Raw genomic sequence first — 25932 nt, forward strand, 5'->3', positions numbered from 1 at the left:
AAAATCGCGCTGCCATCTTAGTACTAGTAGACTCGCCACCATCCTCCTGCTCTCCCATTGGTTCCTGATGCTAGTCGCGGCCATGAAATCCTTCTCTCCTATTGGCCAGCGTCCCTCCCATCATGCATCTACTATGTACACGTGGTGGCGTGCTTAGGCCACTCGGTACCAGCATTGTTATAGTACGCATGCGGTATTCGTTTTCGGGATCGTCAATGTGTACGTTATTTAAAAAAAAAAGTGACCAAGATCTCTTACATGGGATAAGTGATCAAGGTCTCTCTCATGGGATAACTGGAAACTTTGCAAGGTTGGTAGAATATCCACTCCCTGCTGAACAGAGGGTGTAGACCAATCATTTACAACATGCATACCAGTACGTATAATCAAGGCACTTCAGTTTATGTTGAAGGTCAGCAGCCGAACATTCAGTACCCCAATCAGTTGCAGAGAGAGCATTTGGTTGAACAGGGTTTTGATGGACACCAGGGCCAACAGAGTCATGAGGTGCAAAAAAAGAACCAAGTGATAAAAAACAGAAAGTTGAAATTCTGTAAAAAAAAAAATAAATAAATAAATAAATAAAAAAAATAAAAAAATAAAAACCTGCATAAAGTAAAAAAAAGTTAAAAATAAATAAAAAATAAAAAACGGCAGAAATTAAAGCCACTTTTCATAAAGTGCAATCATTTGTAGCTTAGACACCCCCCGAAAAGGCTCACACAGGAACATTGTGTAAGTATATTTTTTAAAGTGTACGTCCGTACATATGTGCAAAAGAAAAAAAACGGCAGAAATTAAAGCCATTTTTCATAAAGTGCAATCATTTGTAGAAGACACCCCCCAAAAAGGCTCACACAGGAACAATTTGAAAGTAGGCAGAAGCTATCTTCCTTGGATAGTTACGTATGTACGAAGCCTCACTCGAAAGGTAAGCTTTCACATTTTACGTACAGTATATTTCTTGTTACCATGTACACTAATATACACTTTATTTACAGGTTATATTTTGCATTTTTTTTATTAATTTAGGTATTGAATGGTCCAAATTGTTGTAGTATTTCATTGTTTATAGGTCAATTTAGCTTTATTATGAAATTTACTGGGGTGTTTTTGGAGGGCTTGGAACGGATTAGCCATTTTACATGTAAAATGTGGTCCAAGATACGAAAACCTCATGATACGAAAGGCGCCTCAGAACGGATTAATTTCGTATCTCGAGGTACTACTGTGCTGCAGTGTTTGAAGAAATACTGTAGATTTGGATGCCTGTAACATATCTACCAGTTGTTTATAATATTCATATAAAAGTATAAGTCTAACTTTCCTTCATGCTGAATAATCATGGCTTTGTCCTAGCCTCTTATTATACATTTATGAATCAAGGTAAAAGGGTGAATTGGAGAGGAAATAGTGAAATACATAATGGGAATAAAGAGATCTCTGATATCTTACAGTCAAGAATAATCTGGGAATTGTGCTCAACCTCTAACAACTTTGGAGATGCAGAAAGTGAGGCAGGTGGTTGATGGCTGTGTGATTTTCTTGCCTCATGTGCTGAGCTACTACTAGTTCCCTTTTTTCTATTGAACAAACAAGTGAAGTGTCTGTTGGGCTTGAAGACCACAGTTGTGTGGTATTCAAGACTGGTGGGGTTGGGATCAAACATAAATTGAATTGTTAGTTTGAAGCATTGTGTATTAAAATCTCATATATGTAAGGCCTAGGGTTTTTGATTAATAATATATTGTCCATGTGTTCCCTGTGACCTATGGAATGTGGAGAACAGTGTAGAGGTGACGACCTGAGAGTAGCTGACAATGAGATTCTGGGGATGGCGTGAGATAAAAATGATTAGTTCGACAAGTCAATGCACGACAGTTTTATGAACTCTTCTCAAAGTGCCTTTGGGAAACTGGTTATAGCCAGTAATATGAGGCGTTGTCGAAGTGTGCATTCGTATGTGCGTGTGCGCCTCTTCTATTCATAATGTATCACTAGCCAAGTCTATGGGAAGACTTGCACAGAGATTCGTGGGAGGAAGGCAAAGCCACGATGGCAGATGCCAAAGTGTTTTTATTTATCAGTGAGTGAGATATTCCGGCTGCAATGGGTGAGTTGAATTACTTTAGCCAAGTTGAATTACTTTAGCCAAAGGGATGGCTTGTTTGATATCTTGTAAGATGTTCCATTTTATTAACTTTGTCTTTAAACTTGTGTGTGTACTTACCGGGATGTGTTCTGTATCTTTGAAACAGACGGATCTGAAATGCCGGGGGACAAAGAGTTCCCAGAGGGGTGTAGACTTGTTTTGGTGACTAAACATTGTACTGTTTTTGAGTTAGTCTGTAAGACTGGATTGCTTGATTGATTGATTTATTTATTCTTGTTAATAAACGTTAATGTTATGATGCAACTCTCTCATTTTGTACATGAACTTCCCTGCCAGATATATACTTAGCTTTAGTCTCCGACGTTCCGACAGAATTTCAAATCTCGCGGCACACGCGACAGGTAGGTCAGGTGGTCTACCTTACCCGCCGCTGGGTGGCGGGCGTATGAACCAATCTATCTCTCCAGCCAGATTTTTTTCTGTCGCTGAAGCGATAACAACTGTTGTCGTTTCATTCCGATATATTCTTCATTTGTTCCGACACGGCATACAAACCTTCGGTCCTTTTACAATAGAAGGTACTAGCGGCAGCTGGATAGGTCGTAAGCTTTCGAACAAGGGGTTCGGTAGTTAACTGCTGTCCGACAGGCGCGCGCAAGCGCGACTGGGAGGTAAACATCACTTTTGCTTTCGGCCTGCTGGCGTGTGGACGTGTATCATCGCTCTCTGCCCGCTTCATCGTCGTTTGCTTTCGCCATGATTGTGTTTTTTCTTTTTTCTATGTATCTAGTGAAACTGAATTGTAAGTACAATCATTTCATTGAATTCAATTGTGAATTAAAGGATCTTGGTTCACAACGCCCTCCGATTACCCGAGTGCCGGGACTGAAGGGCGTAATTGCGGGAATTCATTTTCCCAGAATGATCCTCGTATTGTGTATGCTCGGTGCCGAGGGCGGGAGTCGCTCGCTCCGAGCGTATATTGGGTTGGAAATGTGTAGATGAAAATCGTAAGTAAGTGCTCTTTTCATTTATATTTTTTTTGACCTGTATGCCCGTTGCCGAACGAATGCGCTCGGCACGGAAACTATTCAGTATGAAAGTGGAATCGCAAGTACAGTATTCTTTTTCATTTTCATATATTATTTTTCTTTTTTTATTGTAAGCAATACTCATTTTGGATCAGTTTCCGAAGCTTGCCCGGAGATTGCGATCCTTCCCCCTTTTTATTTTGAATGAAGTGAAATCGCAAGTGCAGTTCTTTTTCATTTTCATTTTTCCATTTTTTTTATTGAGATTGCATTGTTGACTGGATCAATGTTCCGCTATTCACGGGAATTGATCCTTCCCCTTTTTATTGTATGAAGTGAAATCGCAAGCGCAGTAGTCTTTTCATTTTCATATATTTGTTGATTGCATCAATTCATTATGGATCAAGGTTTCCAGAAACCTTGATCCATAAAGGTAAGGAATGAAACCTTTCACCCTTGCGCTCGGTACCGAGGGCGCAAATGCGCTCGATCCGAGCCCTTATTCATTGTGAAGTGAATCGTTTTGCAAGATGCATTTTCATTTTGTTCCTTATTATTGATTGCATCAATATTATTTGGTTCAAGTTCCGCTCAGTCAGGGAATTGATCCTTATGCCTTGTATTCGTGCCGATGGCACGATTGCCTCTAGGGCCTCTTAGTTTTGTTGTTGGGTACATGGGTACTGTGCCGGGGGTGGGAAACGAGGACCCCCCCCCGCCTCAGTTCCCACAGATGGCTCTTCCCCTTGGGGGGGGGGGGGTGGGGGGGGGGGGGGGGGGGGGGGGGGGAGGTATCGGGCGTTCTTCTCCTCGCCCGCATCCGATCGAGCGCGGGGGAGGGCGGGGGGGCGCTTTTGGCGGTGCCCGATGTACAATTGTTATTAAGGGTCTTCCACTCGTTCGGGAGGGATCAAACCCCCGCACGAGGGGATTTCCCCTCCGTTAATCGCTACTACTATTATTTCCGCAGGTGCTTACTGCCACGAGGGTGGACCTTGGTGAGGTATGGGCGTCCTCACCCAATTGCAGAGCGTGCTGGTGTCCAGGGGCTGCGGTTCTATGTCTGGGCCTACTGCGGTCACCCATGGAGTGGTGACCACGCAACCAGGTGACGACGTCCCTCCTCACCTGGTGTACTCGCCTCACGTGGTAACAGTCTTGCCTACAGCCGCTCGTGAAGTGCCGTTCGCCGTACCGAGAGGGGGGCGTGCCGCCGCCGCTCGTGGTTGCCGCGCTGCAGCGACCACACTTCCGCTGCCCTAGAACTCGCCCCTGGACCTGCCGCCGGTACCAGGTATATTTGCTGGCTGCTGCTCCACTTCCTGTGTTTCCGGTGCTGCCTGCCGTACCTGCCGATTCTGGGCTGACTGTCCATGCAGTTGCTGCGCTGGCTGTCCCTGCGGTTGCTGCGCTGGCTGTTCTGCCGTTGCTTGCGCTGGCTGTCCCTACGATGATGTGCTGGCCGTGCCTTGCTGTTCCTGAGATGCCCATACCTGCTGATGTCGTCCTGTTCGTGGTGGTACTACCCCAGACTTTGGTCTGTCTGTACAGGTGCGTCCGAGGGCCCTGTGGCTTCGACTACAGCAGCCCCGGCTCCGCCCTGGATAGCAGATCTTACGTCTGTCTTGAGGAAGCTGACGAAGAAGAGGAGGAAGGTGTCGTGGTCGTCGTCTTCATCTTCTTCATCGTCGTCGGCCGCCGCCTCTTCCCCTTCGACTTCTAAGGCTTTACAGCCGAGGAAGAAGAAGGTCGCCTCCTCCCTCCTAAGAAGCTTCCTCGGGAGCTTCTCGGGACCCGTCTCACCTCGGTGGGACGGGAGGGTTCCTTCCGCTGGTCCTCCTGCTCCTTTTCTTTTTTTTTTACCTTCCGGAGCGGGGCCCGTCTCTTCTTCCGCAAGGAAGAAGACTACGGGGACCAGAGGGGTACCGCTAACACCGGTACTTCCTCGCCTGGTGTCAGTGGTTCTGCCACTGCATCAGGGTCCGTCTCGGCCTCTCGTTCGCGGGAGGTACCGAGTGTACGGTCGCCTACCAGCGACCCGTGCAGCCAGGAACCAGACCTCTGAGTCCCGCTCAGCGTCAGGTTCACGGCACGGGGGCGGAAGACTGGTGACAGCCGCTCATGCGACTCTCACCAGGAACCAGCTCTCACTCTCGCGGTGAACAGCTGGCTACCCGGGGACGTGACGGTCCACGACCGACCACGGGCTGAGGCTGGGAAGAGGTCCTCCCGTTCGCCGGTGCCAGCCACGGCTGGAAAATCCAGCGACGTGACGTGCCGTGAGGACAAGCACCGGTCTCACTGCGACAGTGGAGCCTGCAGGTCGCCTGACCGTCGCTCTCACAGAGAGCGATCGGGTACGGCAACCAGCACCCAGCTCTTCTGACACTCGAGTCGAGATCGGGGCGCTGTGCTCAGTCCAGCCGTTCTCCACAGGAGACGGTTCGACCAGGCCTGCAGCTCGATCGTCACCGCGGGTTGACGATCGCCTGCAGCCCTCCAAGCCTGCTGGTTCTGCCAGCGAGCGAGCGAGGGAGCGTCAGGTCTGCCTCTCCCGTACCTTCAACCTCCTCGGGTTAGCCCGGAGGAGCGAGGTATTGATTGAGTGATCGTGAGGGGTGCGCCCCTCATGATCCCACCACGACGCCCTACGTGCCAGGCACGGTTCTTGGACCGGCCAGGACGTATGCGCAAGTGGATGGGGAAGACCGAGAGGCTGTCGCTGTTCCCCCTTCTTAGAGGAAGGTTCTCGGAATATGCTCTTGTTCGAAGGGCTTAACGGTCCCACTCTGCAAGATGCTGTGACTTCCGAGATCCAGAGGAACTTTGCCGAGGTTACGCGCTGATTCGTCAGCACAATGACCTCGGGAAGGATCGCCGGGCTCCCACCAGCAGAGCCACGTCTCGGCTCGGAGTCGTTTTGGGGCCCGAGAGGGAATCCAAATCGACGGTGGGTCTACCGCGATCGGAGCTTGCCGACTGGGTTGAGCCAGGTAGTCTCTCGTCTCCGGACAAGAAGGCTCTCTCGGTTCTGGACGGTCGAACAAGCTCCTTCACTCCTCTACTGCGACAGAGGCGTTTCTACGTGTCTTCGGACATCGTATTTATATATCCCTTCGGTCCTCCTGAGGTTTCGACCTCGACGAGGACTGGAATGAGTCGGAGCGGTATCGGCTCTCTCCACGGCATGTCTCGATCATCCCCACCAGACGACGTTCACATAGTGGAAGGACGGTATTCCCCCTCACCTGCTGCCGGAATTGTGGGGGAGGGGGGGTGCCTGGCCAGCCATTGGACCCGGTCCATCAGCAGGCGTACGTTCCAGGTGGGGCATCGAATGACGTAGCATTGAGACAGGAGAATCAAGACCATGCTGAGCAAGAGAACTGTAGAAATCGGTACGGATCAGTCACCGGGCTTTACAGCCGACTCTTCCTGGTGGAAAAGTCTACGACAGGCTGGCGCCCAGTGATAGATCTCTCTCCCCCGAACCGGTTGGTTCGCCAGACCCGGTTCACGATGGAGACGGCACGCTCAGTGCTCGACTCTATCAGGGAGAACGATTTCATGCTTTCAGTGGACTTGAAGGATGCGTATCTACAAATACCCATTCATCAGTCCTTCGGAAAGTACCTCCGCTTCATCCTCGACGGGACGGTGTACCAGCTCAGGCCACGTTGCTTCGGTCTCTCAACCGCCCCACAGGTGTTCACGCAAGTGTTCACTCTGGTGTCTGCTTGGGGCCATTCGCACGGGATATGTCTGATGGGGTATCTCGACGATTGGTTAGTCCTGGCAAGCTACCGCTCGCAGTTGCTACAGGACAGGGATCGACTGCTCGAGTTCTGTCGCGATCTGGGGATCGTTTTGAACTTCGAAAAGTCCGATCTCGAGCACAAGCAGAGGATGAAGTACCATGGGTATGCTGATCGACACGGTTAGCAGATTCAGGGAGGCAGCCAACCCAGTTTCCCTGTTCTCGGCAAGGAAACAGGTTAGATCAGCAATGGCAAGTCGTGATCGGACACCTGTCGTCACTCGGGAAGCCAGTCCCTAACGGGCGTGCTTCACCTGCGGTCTCTTCAGGAGACCAAAGGAGAGTTGGTCACAGGCGACGGATCCCCCAAGCCTTCCATGGTCACTGACACAGGAGGTGAGGCAGGACCTAGCCAGGTGACTGGACGACAGAACCCTTAAGAGGAGTGCCATCGCACTCTCCCCCCGGACATGCAAGCTGCGCCTCAGACACATCGACCGAGGGCATGGGTGGGGCGCAACACCTGGAAGAGTTGCGGACTTCAGGAGTTGTGGATACTGAAGAACGACAAGCACCTTCACATCAATGTACTGGAACTAAAGGCAGCGTTCCTTGCTCTCCAAGAGTTCCAGGACCGCTTGATGGGACACTCAGTGGTGTTGATGTACGACAACACCACGGTGGTGGCTTACGTCAACAAACAGGGGGGCCTAGTGTCTCTCCCGTTGTATCAGTTGATTCGGCAGGTGCACGAGTGGGCCGAGGCACACTCAATAGAGCTGTCGGCACGCTACATTCCAGGGAAGGAATGTAGTAGCAGACACGCTCAGCCTGTCGGGAATCAGGTGATAAGGATTTTCCCGAAATGGTCTCTACACCAGGACGTGGCAGAAAGGCTCTTCGACCTGTGGGGGCGACCAGTCGAGGATCTGTTCGCCATCCGGCACATCAGGAAGCTCCAGGTGTTCTTCTCGGCCGTGCCGGTACCATGAAGGGCAGCCTGCGAGGACGCTCGTTCAACACCCGTGGGACACCTCTCGCCTATGCCTTTCCCCGTTCAGCCTGATTCGCAAGGTGATCAGTCGAGCACTGGTCATCCCGAATCAATCAGGATGATCCTGATGGCTTCCAAATGGCCACAGGCCAATTTGGGTATCCGGACCTGCTGGCTCTTCTCGCAAGAGAACCGAGAGAGATTCCCCATTGGCACAACCTTCTCGGCCAGCCACACGTCGAGCGGTACCACCGAGCAGTCCAGTCCCTACGTCTTCACGGCTGGCTGGTTTTAGCTACCTTCTCTTGCGAACGAGAAGCTTTTTTCGTTGCGCAGCAACAGAGATGGCTGGAAACGTCCGTCAGTCCTCTGCAGCTGTGTACCAGGGGAAGTCGGCCGTCTTCGGTGGTTGGTGTCGTAGACGGGGCCTATCTCCTCTCAGAGCCACTCTTCAGCAGGTAGCGGATTTCCTCGTTTTTCTTCGCCGAGGAAGCTCCTCTAAGTTCCCACAGTCAAAGGATACAGAGCCGCCTTGTCGCTCCTCCTGAAACTGACGGGATTGGACATCTCGAACTCGTTCGAGATCTCCTTGCTTAGTAGCAGCTTCCAAAGGTCTTGCCAAACCAGGGAACTCGAATGACCCTCGTCTTGCTGGACCTGGCATCGGCGAAGAGAGTACGGGAAGGGAGCGTCATGCAGATACAAGGATGTGGATGAGATGCTCTTTGTCCTGGGAGGACGCTACGGCGCTATCTGAAGAGAACTCGACACCTCGGGCCTAGTGTCGACGCCTCTTCGTTAGCAACGGGGTCAACAAGAAAGAAGTATCAAGAACACTCTTTCGTCCTGGCTGCGTGAGGTCTTCAGGAGGGCGTATGAGGCTGATGGTAGTGACGACATCCGTACGTCCCGTCCGAGAACTCACGAAGTTAGAAGTATTGGCCCCTCGTTGGCGTTTCGTAAGAACTTCTCCGTGGCGCAGGTATGGAAGGCAGGGGGTCTTGGTACAACCAGACCACCGGCAACTTCCTATACCTCTTGGATATTGCCCATAGGTCCTTGGATCGGTTTCCTTAGGACCCGTGGGTGGCTGCTCAACACGTCGTCTAGCTAACCCAAGACCCCTAGCAGGCTGAACAGCATCGAGTCCTGGTGTGACTGTTATGAATAGATATGATGAGAAAGTGACTGGCTTCTCTTTCTATCTTTTTCTTCCCCTCTACCTGTGGGTAGAGGGATACGGTCATCACCCTGCTGGATAAGGACGAGATGCCGGTGAGCTATATGACAGAGCCCCATCCTATCCCTTTCACGAGATGGGAGCAGAATATCCACCACTTCCTTCTACAAGGGGGGAAGTGGATGCCTACAAGAGTCAAAAACCATGACTTTAACTTTGCTCCTGTACAGGAACAAGTTCTTACATTGCTGGTACGAAGAGATACGCTTGCCTCTCTCTTAGTACTCGGTCCAGAGGTCTGACCATTGATCCTGCGGTGCACACCCCGATCAATCGGACAGAGGCTTGGATCCCTCCCTCGCTCTTACGACCATGGGAGGCTTCCAAGGTTGGGCGAACACCAGTCTGTTCACAAAAGACTCAGATTACCACCCACCAAGAAGTGAGTCTTCCTATTGTAAAAGGACCGAAGGTTTGTATGCCGTGTCGGAACAAATGACAATTTGTCTAAAATTGCATTTTTCCTAACTATACAAACCTGAGGTCCTTTTACACATAGCCCCACCTCATGCCCACCCCTCACTCTGCAGTTTTTGCTTGGGCCAAAAGCAAAAGTGATTTGTTTACCTCCCAGTCGCGCGCGCGCCTGTCGGACAAGCAGTTAACTACCGAACCCCTTGTTCGAAAGCTTACGACCTATCCAGCTGCCGCTAGTACCTTCCTATTGTAAAAGGACCTCAGGTTTGTATAGTTAGGAAAAATGCAATTTTGGACAAATTGTCATTTCTCGCTTGCCTGGAGATTGATTTGGACATTTTGGTGACGTATTCGCTCTATTTTGGCTTGGCATACGCTGATTGTGGACCGTTATTGACTTTGCGCAATGGTTTTCCTGTAAATGGTCTGATTTTGATTCTGTTTTCCAAAACTCCGGTTTTGTTTAGAGTATGTTTGACCGATGGATGTAAGGTGAGGTTACCGAAAGCTGCGGTTTGACCCTCACACTTTCTGTGTTAAATGTAGGGGGAATGAATGTTCGTTTAGTACACCGTGTCAAGAGTGTGAGGTTTTGAACGAAGATGAATATAAGGCTCTTTCTTCTTATATTAGGAAACTTGAAAGGGATAGGGTACGTAAAGCTTCTTCAAGGAGTTCGAGCAGGTCGAGAATGAGTGAGAATGAAACTAACATTAATGTAGTTTTAGAACCTTCCTCCCAGGTCTCAGCTCCTGCTCCCCGCACCGAAGCCGTAGATTCGTCTTCGGAGGCGGCGGCCTCAAAAGCTCCTTGTGTTCTAAGGAAGACAAGAATCTTCGTACTGATCAAGGTAAGAGTGTCAGTGATGATAAGTGCAGTGTACCCAGTGATGTGGAGGGTGCGTCTGACCGGCTCCTTAGTGCCTCCAGGCCTAGACCTCTTCCAGACTCCCAGTTCCAGTGGAGGAGGAAAGTCGAAAGCCGCAGGAGGGCTAGGGAGAGCCCCCACCGGTCAGGCGTCCCCTCGGGCAGATCCTGAAAGTTCGCTCAGGCTTGCCCTTGGATGTAAGAAGAAGAATATTCTTCGTCAGTGTTTTTCGTCATCCTCTTCTCCCTTCGCCGAAGCGTGGTTGGAGCTCTAAGGAGGCGTCACGCCCGTTGAAGAGGGCTGCGGAGGCTCCCTTCAGTACGTTAGCGTCCAACCCAGAAGACTTTTCTGATGTAGCTTCCTTGCAAGCAAAGAAGCCTAGGAGAGCCAGTGATCGCCCTCCTTCTCCCGCTCCTCGCGCTGAGCTTGCTTCGGAAGAAGATCCTGGGGACTCTCCTTCTCGAGTGCTAGCGGGCCTACAAGCTCAGATCACAGCCTTGGCGGACTCCTTGGCATCGAGATCACGTAGAAGGAAGGATTTGTCTCTCCCTATCAAGAGACGAGGCGCGTTTCGTCGGAAGAGCGCTCTCCTTGTAATCGGCGATCTCCTTCTTTTGAGGATACTTCTACACATCGTAACATTTCACGAGAGGAACACCACTCCCGCTCGGAGGTGTCGAGACGCCATTCGACGGATAGGCGCTCCTTGGACTATGAAGATATTTCCCCAGATCGGATTCCTGCCTCGGGTAGACGCTCAGCCCCTTCTGTTTCTCCTTCTTCTAGAGTTCGGGCAAGAAGAGAGAGTCGCTCAGGTCATAGAAGACTTATTTCGTCGTCTCCGTCTCATCTTTCTTCTCCTCGCCTTCTCAGAGAACCTAGGGAATGCCCTTCTGAAAGTAGGCGCACTTCTCCTTCCGACTACTGTCGTCGGGCGTCGGATAACGTGACTGGTAGGCGCTCATCGCATGGAGTTCGCTCCTCCCCTGTAAGACATCAAGAGTCTAGTAGGAGCCCTGCTCCTGGTAGGCGTCCTTCTTTTAGTAGCTGTTCTCCTGGAGAAAGACGCCTTGATCCTCGTTTGCTTCGTTCTCCTAGTAGGCGCTCTTCGTTCTCGAGACTACCCCCTAACTCCTGATCGGTCTCCTCTTGCTAGAAGTCAGGAACGCCTCAAGCGCCTGCTTCTGTTAGGCGCTCGGACCTTACAGACGTTCTCCCCTTGGTAAGGACGAAGATCTCGCCGAACGCCCTGTTCCGTTTTAAGCGCTCGGAGCATAGCAGCCGCTCTCCGCTTCGTAGGCATCAAGAGCCTCTCAAGCGCCCTGCTCCTGAAAGGCACTCTATTTTTAGCAACGTTTCGCCGCTTGGTAGGCGCCAGGATTCCCCTAAGCGCCCTGTGACAGATAGGCGCTCGGCGCCTGGTAGCCGCTCTCCTCACGATCGGCGCCAGGATTTTAGTAGGCGCTCTCCCTCTCGTAGTTTCCCTAGGGATAGACGTGGTCTTTCTAGGGAAAGGAGTCCTTCCTCTTTGGCTGTTAAGAGTTTGTCTGCATTTAGGAAGGAATGCGAGTTTAGACAAGAAATTTCGGATAAGCGTCCTTCTTTACGACTCGTCGTTCTCCTGTACGCTCTCTACTTTGGAATCTTCTCCTCATTCAAGACGTTTGTCTCCTTTCATCGCACTGTACCCCGCTATGGAAATCATCTAAGGATTCTCATAAGGATCCTCATCCCCGTTCTCCTCTTCAAGAAGACCAGGAAGCCTCTGAGGAAGAAACTAATACATCGGCAACAGTTTCTTCGTACAAGAAGCTCACAGAGCTTCTCCTTCAGGAGTTCGGAGAGTCTTTGAGCCCTACTGCTCCTCCTTCTCCACACTCGTTGTTCTCCACAGCAAAAGCAACGAAAGGATCTTCGTGTGTGGAGAATGAAACCGACTCTTTCTATGAAGAAAGCGCTCAAGAGTTTCGGTTCATGGATGCGTACTAAGAAGAAGTGGGGAAAACTATGTTTGCCTTCCCTCCGTCGAAGCTTTCAGGACGGACAGGATTTTGTATGAGACAGGAGAACCCTTGGGACTGGGCCTTCCGTCTTCAGCTGACGCAGATTTTTCGGCGCTATAGTAGACGCCACGAAGAAAGATCAGCTTTTGCAATTCGGCCAAAACTACGTGGGGGCAATGAATGAAAAATAGATCACATTCTAAAAGGAAACATTTTTAGAGTCTTTGAAGTTTTTCAACTTTCTCGATTGGTCCCCTCGGAGTCCTAGCCAAGAAAACTCAAGGACCGGACACGTTTTCTCCGGAGGATTTGAATTGTGTCTTATCCTGTATGGATAAATCGGTGAGGGATGGGGCCAGCGAAATAGCTTCACTGTTTGGAGCAGGGGTCTTGAAGAAAAGATCAGTATTTTGCTCATTTTTAACAAAGTCTGTCTCACATGCTCAGAGATCGTCTTTGCTTTTTGCCCCTCTCTCTACGCAGCTGTTTCCTAAACACCTGGTTCAAGACATTTCGAAGGCTCTCTCTGCCAAAGCTACGCAGGACCTTCTAGCGCAGTCTGCAAGGAAGCCGCGCCCTACCTTCCAGACTAAGACGAAGAAAGCTAAGCTGACCTCTCAGGAACCCTTTCGAGGGGCGTCTACCTCTAGATCCTCTTCGTTCAGAGGTCGGAAACCAAATAGAAGAGGGAGGACTTTTACGAAGTCAATCAAACTTCCCAAGTAAGACTCAAGTCCTTCAGACAACTGTAGGCGCCAGCTTTTACAGTTTGCAGAAGTCTGGCCCAGAAAGACGCAGATGCCTGGACCCTGTCAATTTTGAGGAAGGGCTATCCTCATCCCGTTCTCTTCGAGTCCTCCCTTGACGAATACCCCGAGGGAGTTGACGGCCAGATACAGGGACCCCATCATGAATCAAGCCCTCCGACTAGCGGTAGATCAGATGCTGGAAAAGGAGGCGATCGAACTAGTGGCAGATCATCTTTCGGCAGGCTTTTACAACGCCTGTTCCTAGTTCCGAAATCCTCAGGGGATGGAGACCGGTGTTGGATGTAAGCGCCCTGAACTTCTTCGTCGAAAAGAAGAAGTTCACCGATGGAGACCACTGCCTCGGTGTTAGCAGCACTCCGTCCAGGGGGACTGGATGGTGTCCTTGGACTTACAGGACGCTTACTTCCACGTACCAATCCATCCTTCCTCGAAGGAATTTCTAAGATTCATGATGGGGGGAAGAATCTTCCAATTCAGGGCCCTGTGTTTTGGCCTCTCCACGGCCCCCCAAGTCTTTACGGCCATCATGAGGAATGTGGCACAATGGCTTCACCTAGAAGGGGTGAGGATTTCGCTCTATCTCGACGATTGGCTTATAAGGGCCAGTTCCAGAGATCTTTGTCTGAAGGACTTGAAGAAAACCCTGGATTTGACTTATTCCTTAGGACTTCTGGTCAATCTGCAGAAGCAATCAGTCTGATTCCCGCTCAAGAGTGCGTTTATCTGGGATCCAGATGAACTCTCTGAGTTTTCGGGCTTTTTTCCGTCCAGGAGAGGATAGCCCAGGGACTCGAAAAAGTAACAACCTTCTTAGGGAAAGAAGTATGCACAGTGAGGGAGTGGATGAGTCTGCTGGGACGCTCTCCTCACTGGAGCAATTTGTTTCCCTAGGAAGATTGCACCTGAAACCGCTCCAATTCTTTCTTCATCGGAATGGAGTCGTCCTTCTCAGGATTTGAAGTTCTCCCTGTCAATTTCTCTTCAAATCAAGGAGGAGTTAGCATGGTGGGCGGATCCCAACAAGTTCTCGCAGGGACTGCCTCTTCAATCCCAGAACCCCAGCCTGGTGTTGTTCTCCGATGCGTCGGAAACAGGTTGGGGGGAAGGGGGGGACTCTGGGAACCAAGGAGGTGTCAGGAACAGGGTGGGGTGGGACCAGTCGTCCTGGCACATCAACAGGAAAGAACTAATAGCCGTGTGGCTTTGCTATGAAGGAGTTCGAGTCATGAGTGCGGGACAGGAGCAGTTGTGCAAATAAACTCGGACAACACCACGGCTCTGGCATACATCAGGAAACAGGGGGGGGGACGCATTCCTTCTCTGTACGAAACAGCAAGAGATCTTCTTCTGTGGACAGAAGAAAGGGGGATAAACTTCTCACCAGATTCGTACAGGGAGAAAGGAATGTAAGGGCAGATCTCCTCAGCAGAAAGATCAGGTCCTTCCCACAGAGTGGACTCTGCACCAAGATGTTTGCCAGAGCCTTTGGAAGTTGTGGGGCAGGCCTCTCTTAGACCTGTTTGCAACTTCAAAGAACAAAAGACTGGATCTGTATTGCTCGCCCATCTCGGATCCAGGAGCAATAGGGATAGATGCTCTCCTACTCGATTGGAAAGGACTCGATGTATACGCGTTTCCCCCTTCAAGATTCTGGGGTTGACTTTAAAAAAGTTCGCAGAGTCAGATTCCGCGAGGATGACTTTGATAGCTCCTTTTGGCCAGCACAAGATTGGTTCACAGAGGTGCTGGAATGGCTAGTGGATTTTCCAGATCGCTTCCTCTAAGGAGCGATCTACTCGGACAGCCCCACTTCGACAGGTACCACAAAAACCTCCCCGCTCTCAGTCTGACTGGCTTCAGACTGTCCAGAAACTGGTCAGAGCGAAAGGCTTTTCGTCAGCAGCTGCTAAGGCAATCGCTAGAGCGAGGAGGTCTTCCACCTTACGAGTGTACCAGTCGAAGTGGGATGTCTTCAGAAGATGGTGCAAGAGGAATAACGTTTCCTCTTCCAGTACCTCTGTGAATCAAATTGCAGACTTCTTTTTATTCTTAAGAACAAGAATGTGGCTTAGTCGTTTCGACGATTAAAGGCTATCGTAGTATGTTGGCGAATGTCTTCAGCACAGGGGCCTCAACTTATCGGAAGATAAGGACCTACAGGACCTTATTAGGTCTTTTGATACAACGAAAATGCAGTCTCCTAAGACACCTAGCTGGAATTTGGATGTAGTCCTTCATTCCTTGGGTCCTCTAGGTTTGAACCCCCTAATTCAGCCTCATTCAGAGACCTTACCAGGAAGACTCTGTTTTTGATGGCTCTATTCTTCCGCCAGAAGAGTGAGTGACTTCAGCGATTGATGGTAATGTGGGTTTTAAGGAGGACTCTCTCATTTGCTCTTTCCTTCCTGGTTTTCTTGCAAAGAATGAGAACCCATCAAGTCCATGGCCCAAGAACTTCGAGATTCGTGGGGTTATCTTCTTTGGTAGGAGAAGAACCCGAGAGAACTCTTTGCCCAGTGAGAATGGTGAAATACTACCTTAGAAGAAAAGAGCAACTGAAAGCCAACCGAGAGGTCCTGTGGTGTTCAGTAAAAGAGCCTACTCGTCCATTGTCGAAGAACGCATTGTCCTTCTTCTTGAGAAGCTCATCAAAGAAGCACACGGATCCTGCATGAGAACATCTTAGGCTTTCTTAAAGTGAAAGCACACGAAGTAAGAGCCATAGCAACTTCTCTTGCTTTCAACAAGAATATGTCCGTGCGAATCTGATGGAGACAACATTCTGGAGATGTCAGTCAGTGTTCGCGAACCACTACTTACGTGATGTGAGAATCACTTACGAAAAATGCTCGCCTTGGGCCCGTACGTATCTGCGGATTCAGTGCTGGGGCAGGGAGCTGGAACTCCATCCTGTTTAGTAGTATAAATTTTTCCCCATTTTTCCCCTTGTTTTTGTTGTTGTTGGTTGCCTTAAAGAGGATGCTGAAGGCATCTCTTTTAGGTCGGGTAATACTAATCTTTAGTAGTTTGGTTAGGTGGTCTGATGAGTGTGGCTCCTTGCAGTAGTATGGTTAGGACCTGTTAAGATAGGGACGAACTCCCTTTAACAGGATCCGGACTTGGATTCTCCACACAAAGGGATCATATATCCCAGTGGTAGATCCAAGAGTCTTTCAGCATCAGGTCACGTCCTAGCTGTAGCTCTCCAGGCAACGCAGACTCAGAGACAGTATCAATGAAGTCTTCTGCCTGAACAGGTAAGAACCAAGGTTATTTATATCCTACAACATCAGTTGTTTCTTATCTCTCCTTATTACTTTAGCTGTCTCTTACCCTCCACCAAGGGTGCCAATCAGCTAAGTATATATCTGGCAGGGAAGTTCATGTACAAAAATGATATTGTTAAACTACAATAAAGTTTTGTACATACTTACCTGGCAGATATATACGTCTAATGGCCCACCCAGCCTCCCCTCAGGAGACAGGTGAAAGAAAAAAATCTGGCTGGAGAGATAGATTGGTTCATACGCCCGCCACCCAGCGGCGGGTAAGGTAGACCACCTGACCTACCTGTCGCGTGTGCCGCGAGATTTGAAATTCTGTCGGAACGTCGGAGACTAAAGCTAAGTATATATCTGCCAGGTAAGTATGTACAAAACTTTATTGTAGTTTAACAATATCATTTTTCATTACCTGTTAGAATGGAGAGAAAGAGGTGGAGAGAGAGAGAGAGAGAGATTGCCGAGAGAGAGAGAGAGAAAAAGGTTATGAGTAATGGGGTGAGTGAGTCTGCCTTCCGTTTCGTGTCCACGCTTACCTTATGAATAATGGGGGGAAGAATCCCCCCAGTTACATATAGATTAATGCCATCTAGTAAGAATTTCTTGTCAGTCTGCCTTTGAAGTATTAAAACATTCATGTGTAAGATTATGATGAAGCTTTTCTGCTCCCAAGAAAATCATGTAGGAAATTGTGTTGGATTGAAGTACTGTTCAGTGGTAAGACTAGCAAGAGTTCTAAAATCACAAAGTGCAGGGTGGTCATTTCTAGTGTACACTGCCAAAGTCTTTTTTTTATTTTGAGTTGAATCAAGGCAGTCAGTGACCAGCTTCCACCTTGTATGTATACGTATACATAAGTTGCCAGATGCCACAGATTCCTTGGTTTACAATCTTTGACTGTTTTAACCAGTTTGCAGCTGGCACTAGAAGATTATTCTATTGGTAAGAGCTCAGGTTTTTTAGCTATGAAAAATGCATTTTGATTAAAAATTTGTCATATTTAATACCCTAAAGCAGATCTTCCTGGTAATTTCTAAAATTTCTGTATTCTAATAAACAGGACGACATTTGGAAGGTAGGAACCGTTTTGTCACTCTTTCACCTTGTGTCTTAATTTGAGGATTTCCTTATAGTACTATATGGGTCTTTATTTTCAGATTGGGTTTCCTAATGCTGGTAAATCCACTCTGCTGCGCGCAATTTCAAGAGCTCGGCCAAAAGTTGCTTCTTATCCGTTCACAACTTTAAATCCTTACATTGGTATGGTTCAGTTTGCAGATTATCATCAGCTGGCTGGTAAGATTTTAGCTAATTACTGTTGATATCAGATTTGCTGTAGCTCATTTGTTCACAGAAAGTTATTTTACATTTTGGGTATTTGTATTTAATCTAGTGATTATTTGCTGGAAATGAAAATATTATTTTTGTACATGGAACTTACCCAGCAGATATATACTTAGCTATAGACTCCGTCGTCCCCGACCAGAAATTCGAATTTCGCGGCACACGCTGCAGGTAGGTCAGGTGATCTACCGCCCTGCCGCTGGGTGGCAGGAATAGGAACGATTACCATTCTAGAATCAGATTTTCTCTGTCGCGGTAGTGTCAACATACGTTGTTGCTACCTCCTGACTTGATTTTCGTTTTTTCATCGCCATCGACCTTCTGGGCTGTCTTTTGCAGGGAAGTACTGGGTCTTTGGTTTGGCATACGCTTTTATTAACTTTTTAATGAATTTGGCTTCGAAATTTCGAAGAATATATTACGTGAAACTACCGAATTTTTCGGTAGACACTTATATTTTGCAATAAGGGAAATATTGATTTTTTTTTTGCACTAAATACGTGTATAAGTGTTAGAACTTTGATGAAGGAAATATAAGATCTAACTTCCTACTTTAGGAAGTCAGAAAGCATATAACTAGATACGCTTCCTTTAGAAGCTTTAGAAGCTCTCGTACTAACGAGCAGTTAGAGTATTGACAATTCTAGTAGTTGTTGCATCCTCATCACCTTCTTACTCCCACAGAATCTACAAATTCATATGTGCAAATTTGAAGATAAGTGGAATGGAGCTCAAAAGGCGAGCTCTAAAAAGGTAAGAAGTGAATATAGTGTTCCCAGTGCAGTGGAGGGTGCGTCTGATCTTGGCTGCCGTAGCGCTTCCAGGCCTAGACCTCTTCCAAACTCCCAGACCCAGTGGGAGGAGGAAAGTCGACAGCCGCAGAAGGTTAGGGAGAACCCCCACCGGTCAGGCGTCCCCTCGCAGGTTCTGTAGAACTCCCAGACTGCCAAGGATAGCCATTGATAAGGCATCCTTAAAAAAGTGTGTCTCTTCATCTTACATCCGAAAAGACGAAGAATGTATGTTTGGAGTGATCTAGCGCGTTCTCTGAAAACTAAGAGAACACTGAGCAAGAGCCAGCCGCTGCCATGAAGCCGCGTTCCAGCAAGCTAGCGTGAGGTACGTTCCTATAGCCAGCAGCGAGGCGCGTTCCAGCTAACAGACTAGCGCGAGCCGCGTTCCTACAACCAACGCGAGCCGCGTTCTAGAAAATTTTTTCTTGGCGCAAGGCGCCTTCCCAAAGAGACGAAGCGCCAGCCTGGCGCAAATTGCGCCAGAAAAACAGACGGCTAGAGCAAGGAGCCTTACAGTAGAGTGGCAATCAGAACGATCCTTCCATTGAACGTTTTCCGGGCAAGAGGCTCTTTCTAAAAGGGGTCTAGTAGGGCGCTCGGAACTGTCAGGGCGCACGGGACCTTCCACGCAAGCGGAACGTTTCCAGGAGCGAGTCTCCTTTCTAGCGCGCTTGGAACATTCCAGGCGCTAGGTGCAAGGATCCAGGCGCCAGAATATCATCTCTATCTGCCTCGGCAGGGAAAGAAGGTAGTAGAGTATCTGCTGTATGAGAATACGATACGGCAAATCATAAGCACATACCGTAGTTACTTCTTTGCTGAGCAACTCAATTACCAGTATCCTTCCAGGAATTTCCTAGGAAGGACTACGCTTAAAGGGATTGTTAAGACAACACTACTTAGCTTCTAGATTTATCGAAGTCTTGTTTCGCTTAGATATGCATTATAAGAACTTCCTGAAGTTCGATAATAATGTTATAAGATTCCTTTATTAAATGGAGTAGCTGGCAACTCTGGAAGAGTAAGGCCAGTCGGCTAACGAGACTGCTATCGCTTAGGCACCAACGCAGTATCATGTAGGTGTCGGTCATGAGTGGGCGGTAACATATGTCTCTCCTGCGGGATGGAATGAATAACCGTGTCTCTCCTGCGGGATGGAATGAATAACCGTGTCTCTCCCCTACAATCGTGGTTTTAGCCTCGGATTGAGGGGATAGTTAAGCAAACATAAATAAAATATTGTCTGCCTTTTGCTAAGAAGCTTTCAATAAGAAAGATATTATTTCATTTCATTGCTGTTTACCGTAGGTAAAAACCATTTTTAAAGGATTCTAACGCGGAGCGAAACTCTATATTGTATAATGCTCTCATGCTTACGAAAGCATGGCTTATTAGAGTACATGCTTAGTGAGAAGATGAATGTAGTAGAGAATTCACTTTAAGACTACGGTATGGTCAAGTCTTATGCACATACCGAGGTTAACTACAGAAGTCCTAGTATCCTTACAAAGGTTTCCTAGATTAATGCTGTTTACCACAATGTGACAGTATTATAAAGGATTCTAATACGGCAGCGCGCGATATATATAATTCTCTCATCCTTTCGAGAAACGCACCACAACCTTTTTAAATTCGGATATTGCTCAAGAGAAGTTGGGTGAGTCGGATGGGAAACATTCTCTTAGTGGCAGAAGTTGTTTCCCTGAATGGACTATACTACGATATAAAAGTTTTTTTCCCACTATGAGACGGAATTAACATGTGAAGGATTTGTCGGGTACCATAAAGGCATAGATGTTATGGCACATAACCTAAAAAGAACAATAGAAGGAAGCGCCAGCCTGGCGCAAATTGTGCCAGAAGCACCATCCAAGATATTTTCTCGTTTTTAGCGAGTTTATTAACCCTAAAGAGTCCAGTAGCCTCTCGTACAGCAGGCTCGGTAACGGCAAGATTCGTTCCTGATTTCGTTACCCATTTTAATCGAAAAGGTCGCTTACAAGGAATGATGAAATAATTTATTTAATCACTTAGGCCAATTCCACGACTCTCTCATATCGCAAAGAGCATCGAGAATCTCTTTTTTCGCCCCCGGTTCGCGTTAACAAAAGAGAACCTATTTGGGAACAGACACGGAACGTAACGATCCTTAGAGGTTCGATGCAAGATTTTGCATGTCCGTGAGAACCTTCTCGATCGAAGATAATAACTGTTAACATATTTTTGTACAAAAAAAATGGAACTTACCTGGCAGATATATACTTAGCTATAGACTCGTCGTCCCCGACCGAAATTCGAATTTCGCGGCACACGCTGCAGGTAGGTCAGGTGATCTACCGCCCCTGCCGCTGGGTGGCAGGAATAGGAAACGATTACCGTTCTAGAACCAGATTTTCTCTGTCGCGGTAGTGTCAACATACGTTGTTGCTACCTCTGACTTGATTTTCGTTTTTTTTTTTCATCGCCATCGACCTTCCTTGTCGGGCTGTCTTTTTGCAGGAAGTACTGGGTCTTTGGTTTGGCATACGCTTTATTAACTTTTAAATGAATTTGGCTTCGAAATTTCGAAGAATATATTACGTGAAACTACCGAATTTTTTCGTAGACACTTATATTTTGCAATAAGGGAAATATTGATTTTTTTTTTTTCACTAATACGTGTATAAGTGTTAGAACTTGATGAGGAAATATAAGATCTAACTTCCTACTTTAGGAAGTCAGAAAGCATATAACTAGATACGCTTCCTTTAGAAGCTTTAAGAGCTCTCGTACTAACGAGCAGTTAGAGTATTGACAATTCTAGTAGTTGTTGCATCCTCATCACCTTCTTACTCCACAGAATCTACAAATTCATATGTGCAAATTTGAAGATAAATGGATGGAGCTCAAAAGGCGAGCTCTAAAAAGGTAAGAAGTGAATATAGTGTTCCCAGTGCAGTGGAGGGTGCGTCTGATCGGCTCCGTAGCGCTTCAGGCCTAGACCTCTTCCAAACTCCCAGACCCAGTGGAGGAGGAAAGTCGACAGCCGCAGGAAGGTTAGGGAGAACCCCCACCGGTCAGGCGTCCCCTCGGCAGGTTCTGTAGAACGTCCCAGACTGCCAAGGATAGCCATTGATAAGGCATCCTTAAAAAAGTGCGTCTCTTCATCTTACATCCGAAAAGACAAGAATGTATGTTTGGAGTGATCTAGCGCGTTCTCTGAAACTAGAGAACACTGAGCAAGAGCCAGCCGCTGCCAGGAAGCCGCGTTCCAGCAAGCTAGCGTGAGGTACGTTCCTATAGCCAGCAGCGAGGCGCGTTCCAGCTAACAGACTAGCGCGAGCCGCGTTCCTACAACCAAACGCGAGCCGCGTTCTAGAAAATTTTTCTTGGCGCAAGGCGCCTTCAAAGAGACGAAGCGCCAGCCTGGCGCAAATTGCGCCAGAAAAAAACAGACGGCTAGAGCAAGGAGCCTTACAGTAGAGTGGCAATCAGAACGATCCTTCCATTGAACGTTTCCGGGCAAGAGGCTCTTTCTAAAAGGGGTCTAGTAGGCGCTCGGAACTGTCAGGGCGCACGGGACCTTCCACGCAAGCGGAACGTTCCAGGAGCGAGGTCTCCTTTCTAGCGTGCGGAACATTCCAGGCGCGCGGGAACATTCCAGCGCTAGGTGCAAGGATCCAGGCGCCAGAATATCCTTTCTCTATCTGCCTCGGCAGGGAAAGAAGGTAGTAGAGTATCTGCTGTATGAGAATACGATACGGCAAATCATAAGCACATACCGTAGTTTACTTCTTTGCTGAGCAACTCAATTACCAGTATCCTTCCAGGAATTTCCTAGGAATGGGGACTACGCTTAAAGGGATTGTTAGACAACACCTACTTAGCTTCTAGATTTATCGAAGTCTTGTTTCGCTTAGATATGCATGATAAGAACTTCCTGAAGTTCGATAATAATGTTATAAGATTCCTTTATTAAATGGAGTAGCTGGCAACTCTGGAAGAGTAAGGCCAGTCGGCTAACGAGACTGCTATCGCTTAGACACCCAACGCAGTATCATGGTAGGTGTCGGTCATGACACGTGGGCGGTAACATGTCTCTATCCTGCGGGATGGAATGAATAACCGTGTCTCTCCCCTACAATCGTGGTTTTAGCCTCGGATTGAGGGGATAGTTAAGCAAACATAAATAAAATATTGTCTGCCTTTTGCTAAGAAGCTTTCAATAAGAAAGATATTACATTTCAATGCTGTTTACCGTAGGTAACATTTTTAAAGGATTCTAACGCAGCGAAACTCTATATTGTATAATGCTCTCATGCTTACGAAAGCAATGGCTTATTAGAGTACATGCTTAGTGAGAAGATGAATGTAGTAGAGAATTCACTTTAAGACTACGTATGGTCAAGTCTTATGCACATACCGAGGGTTAACTACAGAATTCCTAGTATCCTTACAAAGGTTTCCTAGATTAATGCTGTTTACCACAATGTGACAGTATTATAAAGGATTCTAATACGGCAGCGCGCGATATATATAATTCTCTCATCCTTTCGAGAAACGCACACAACCTTTTTAAATTCGGATATGCTCAAGAGAAGTTGGGTGAGTCGGATGGGAAACATTCTATTAGTGGCAGAAAGTTGTTTCCCTGAATGGGACTATAACTACGTATATAAAAGTTTTTTACCCACTAAGCAACGAATTAACATGTGAAGGATGGCCGGGCTTAACCATAAAGGAAATTCAGATGTTATGGCACATAAGCTAAAAAGAACTAGAAGGAAGCGCCAGCCTGGCGCAAATTGTGCCAGAAGCACCATCCAAGATATTTTCTCGTTTTAGCGAGTTATTAACCTAAGAGTCCAGTAGCCTCTCGACAGCAGGCTCGGTAACGGCAAGATTCGTTCCTGATTTCGTTACCCTTTCCCATTTATCGAAAAGGGGTCGCTTACAAGGAATGATGAAATGAGTTTATTTTAATCACTTAGGCCAATTCCACGACTCTCTCATATCGCAAAGAGCATCGAGAATCTCTTTTTTTTTCGCCCGGTTTCGCGTTGTTTAACAAAAGAGAACCTATTTGGGAACAGACACGGAACGTAACGATCCTTAAGAGGTTCGATGCAAGATTTTGCATGTCCGTGAGAACCTTCTCGATCGAAGATAATAAAAACTGTTAACGTATGTCTAACATTTATTGAAAAGAGTTGTGAGAACCTGCGGAAAGTCTTCTTCATAGATCTCTTTGTAAGGTAGAAGACGAACAGGCTTCCTTTAGACTGCTTCTTTTTCCTCGAACCAAGAGAGGTAGCAATATAAGACATCTTTAAATTTAAGAAGGGAATAAACTTTAGCCTTTTTGTTTTTTTCCCCTAGTTATAAATTCTTAACAGATATTAAGATAAGTTGGGCGTCAAAGGAAGAGAGGATGTATGCCTCATTTTGGCCTTAGAGAGGTTGGATTCACAGAAGTCACGTTCTTTCTCACAGCATGTTTCGTAAGGCTTTTCCAAGAGTATCTGGATATTCTATCAGAAATCTATTATAAATAGACCTATAAAACTCACTCTGAGTCTGTCCGCGTGCAGACTGACCAGAAGTGGACATGAATGAGAGGTTTTTTCAAGGTAAATGACAATAGTCATGGCTAAGACATAGAATTGCTGCAGATCGTGTTAGGGAATGAGGAAACTGTCCTCTTCCGATACCTCTGTGAACCACATAGCGAGGTTTTTTCTTCACTTTCAGAGGAAGAATCACCTATGTATATATCTGCTATCAAAGAACGCAGTTAAAGGCCATACTCTGTCTCTACAAAGGGAATTAGAGATAACAGAGGATTAAGATCTTCGGGATCTTATACGATACCCCAATACGACAAGAGTAGGATATCATGTACTTCGAATGGGATTTTTTTTTTTTTTTTTTTTTTTTTTTTTTTTTTTGTGGCCACAGATTCGTGTTCCGACAAAATGGAACTGCTCCTCATCTGACTTCTTTGAGGAAGTTTATGAAGGAATTCTTTGTTTCTCTTAGCCCTAAACGACCAAGAAGACAAGTGAATTTTTTGGTGCATTGGAATCTCGCATCAGATTCAATGGAGACTCGGCAATGGGTTCTTGCCAGCATAGTATGTCTGGCAAAAGAAATAAATCCCTCTATTCCTGACGCAACGCTTTCAGAGAGAAGTTTAGTTGCCCAGGCAGCCGGGTACTTACATTTTCATCTACAGAAGAAGAGATGGTTTAAACGTTTGCCTCACAGAGTCTTCGGGGTGCGATGAGGGCTCAAATGCTTCCCAGAAGGTATTCAGAAGGATACAATAAGAGCTAGAAATCAGGGTTCCTCGCCTTTTTTATTTCCCAGCCCAATTCAGCCAGACCTTCCTTTCGACTTCCAGACTAATTCCCTTCCTTCTGGGCAAGGATAGGGAAGATTTCTGCAAACGAGGAACCTCATCAACATGTAAAGAAAGAGATCTCGTCTTAGGCAAAAAGAAGTGGTTCACGAAGGATCCTCCTCGGAGGAAGACTCTTCTCTCTCGTGTTGTTAGATATCCTGTCGTCTACTGGTGTAGCTGACTAAATCACCTCCCCTTGCCAGGGGCCAAAAGCTCAAAGGGGAAGAATTTCTTCCACCCTTCTCCAGTCTCCTGATAAACTATGTGGTTGTTCAGGACTCTCGGACAATGTAGCGCCAGCCAAGCGCCAAATGCCAATACAGGCGAAAACGCCAGAGGCGGACAGTTCCAAGGAACTCTGTCATGGTCGGATACTGAGAAGGAGCGGGCCTCCAACCTGGCGCAAATGCGCCAGAGGCGAACAAATCGGACAGATATAAGAGTGTCCGATGTGGACATCGTCAGACAGCCTAGAGACTCTTCCAAGCTCGAAGCTCCAGCAAGTGTGGAGGAGCCAAGAGGCGCAAGCCGCCCCAAGCTCTAGGAGCCAGCCAGGCTCTAGGAGCCAGCCAGGCTCTAGGAGCCAGCCAGGCTCTAGGAGCCACCAGGCTCTAGGAGCCGCCAGGCTCTAGGAGCCACACTCTAGGAGCCAGCCAGGCTGCCAGTGCCGTCCAGGCGCCAGCCAGGCTCTAGGAGCCAGCCAGGCTCTAGGAGGCATCCAGGCTCTAGGAGCTCCAGCCAGGCTCTAGAGCCAGCCATGCTCTAGGAGCCAGCCGGCTCTAGGAGCCAGCCAGGCTCTAGGAGCCAGCCAGGCTCTAGGAGCCAGCCAGGCTCTAGAGCCAGCCAGGCTCTAGGAGCCAGCCAGGCTCTAGGAGCCAGCCAGGCTCTAGGAGCCAGCCAGGCTCTAGGAGCCAGCCAGGCTTCTAGGAGCCAGCCAGG

At 47.8% G+C, this 25932-nt stretch overlaps 1 protein-coding gene across 7 annotated transcripts in view; it reads left to right on the plus strand.

Annotated features, from left to right (window-relative positions):
- Positions 1-25932, plus strand: part of LOC135224672 (mitochondrial ribosome-associated GTPase 2-like) — a 41450-nt gene that overhangs the window by 6553 nt on the left and 8965 nt on the right. For all 7 annotated transcript variants that reach the window (XM_064263912.1, XM_064263907.1, XM_064263906.1 and 4 more), the window contains exon 7: positions 17631-17769. In XM_064263912.1, the coding sequence (XP_064119982.1) occupies positions 17631-17769 (139 nt within the window). The remainder of the gene's footprint in view (positions 1-17630; positions 17770-25932) is intronic.

The sequence above is a fragment of the Macrobrachium nipponense genome, chromosome 12, assembly GCF_015104395.2.
Source record: "Macrobrachium nipponense isolate FS-2020 chromosome 12, ASM1510439v2, whole genome shotgun sequence".
Taxonomy (NCBI): domain Eukaryota; kingdom Metazoa; phylum Arthropoda; class Malacostraca; order Decapoda; family Palaemonidae; genus Macrobrachium; species Macrobrachium nipponense.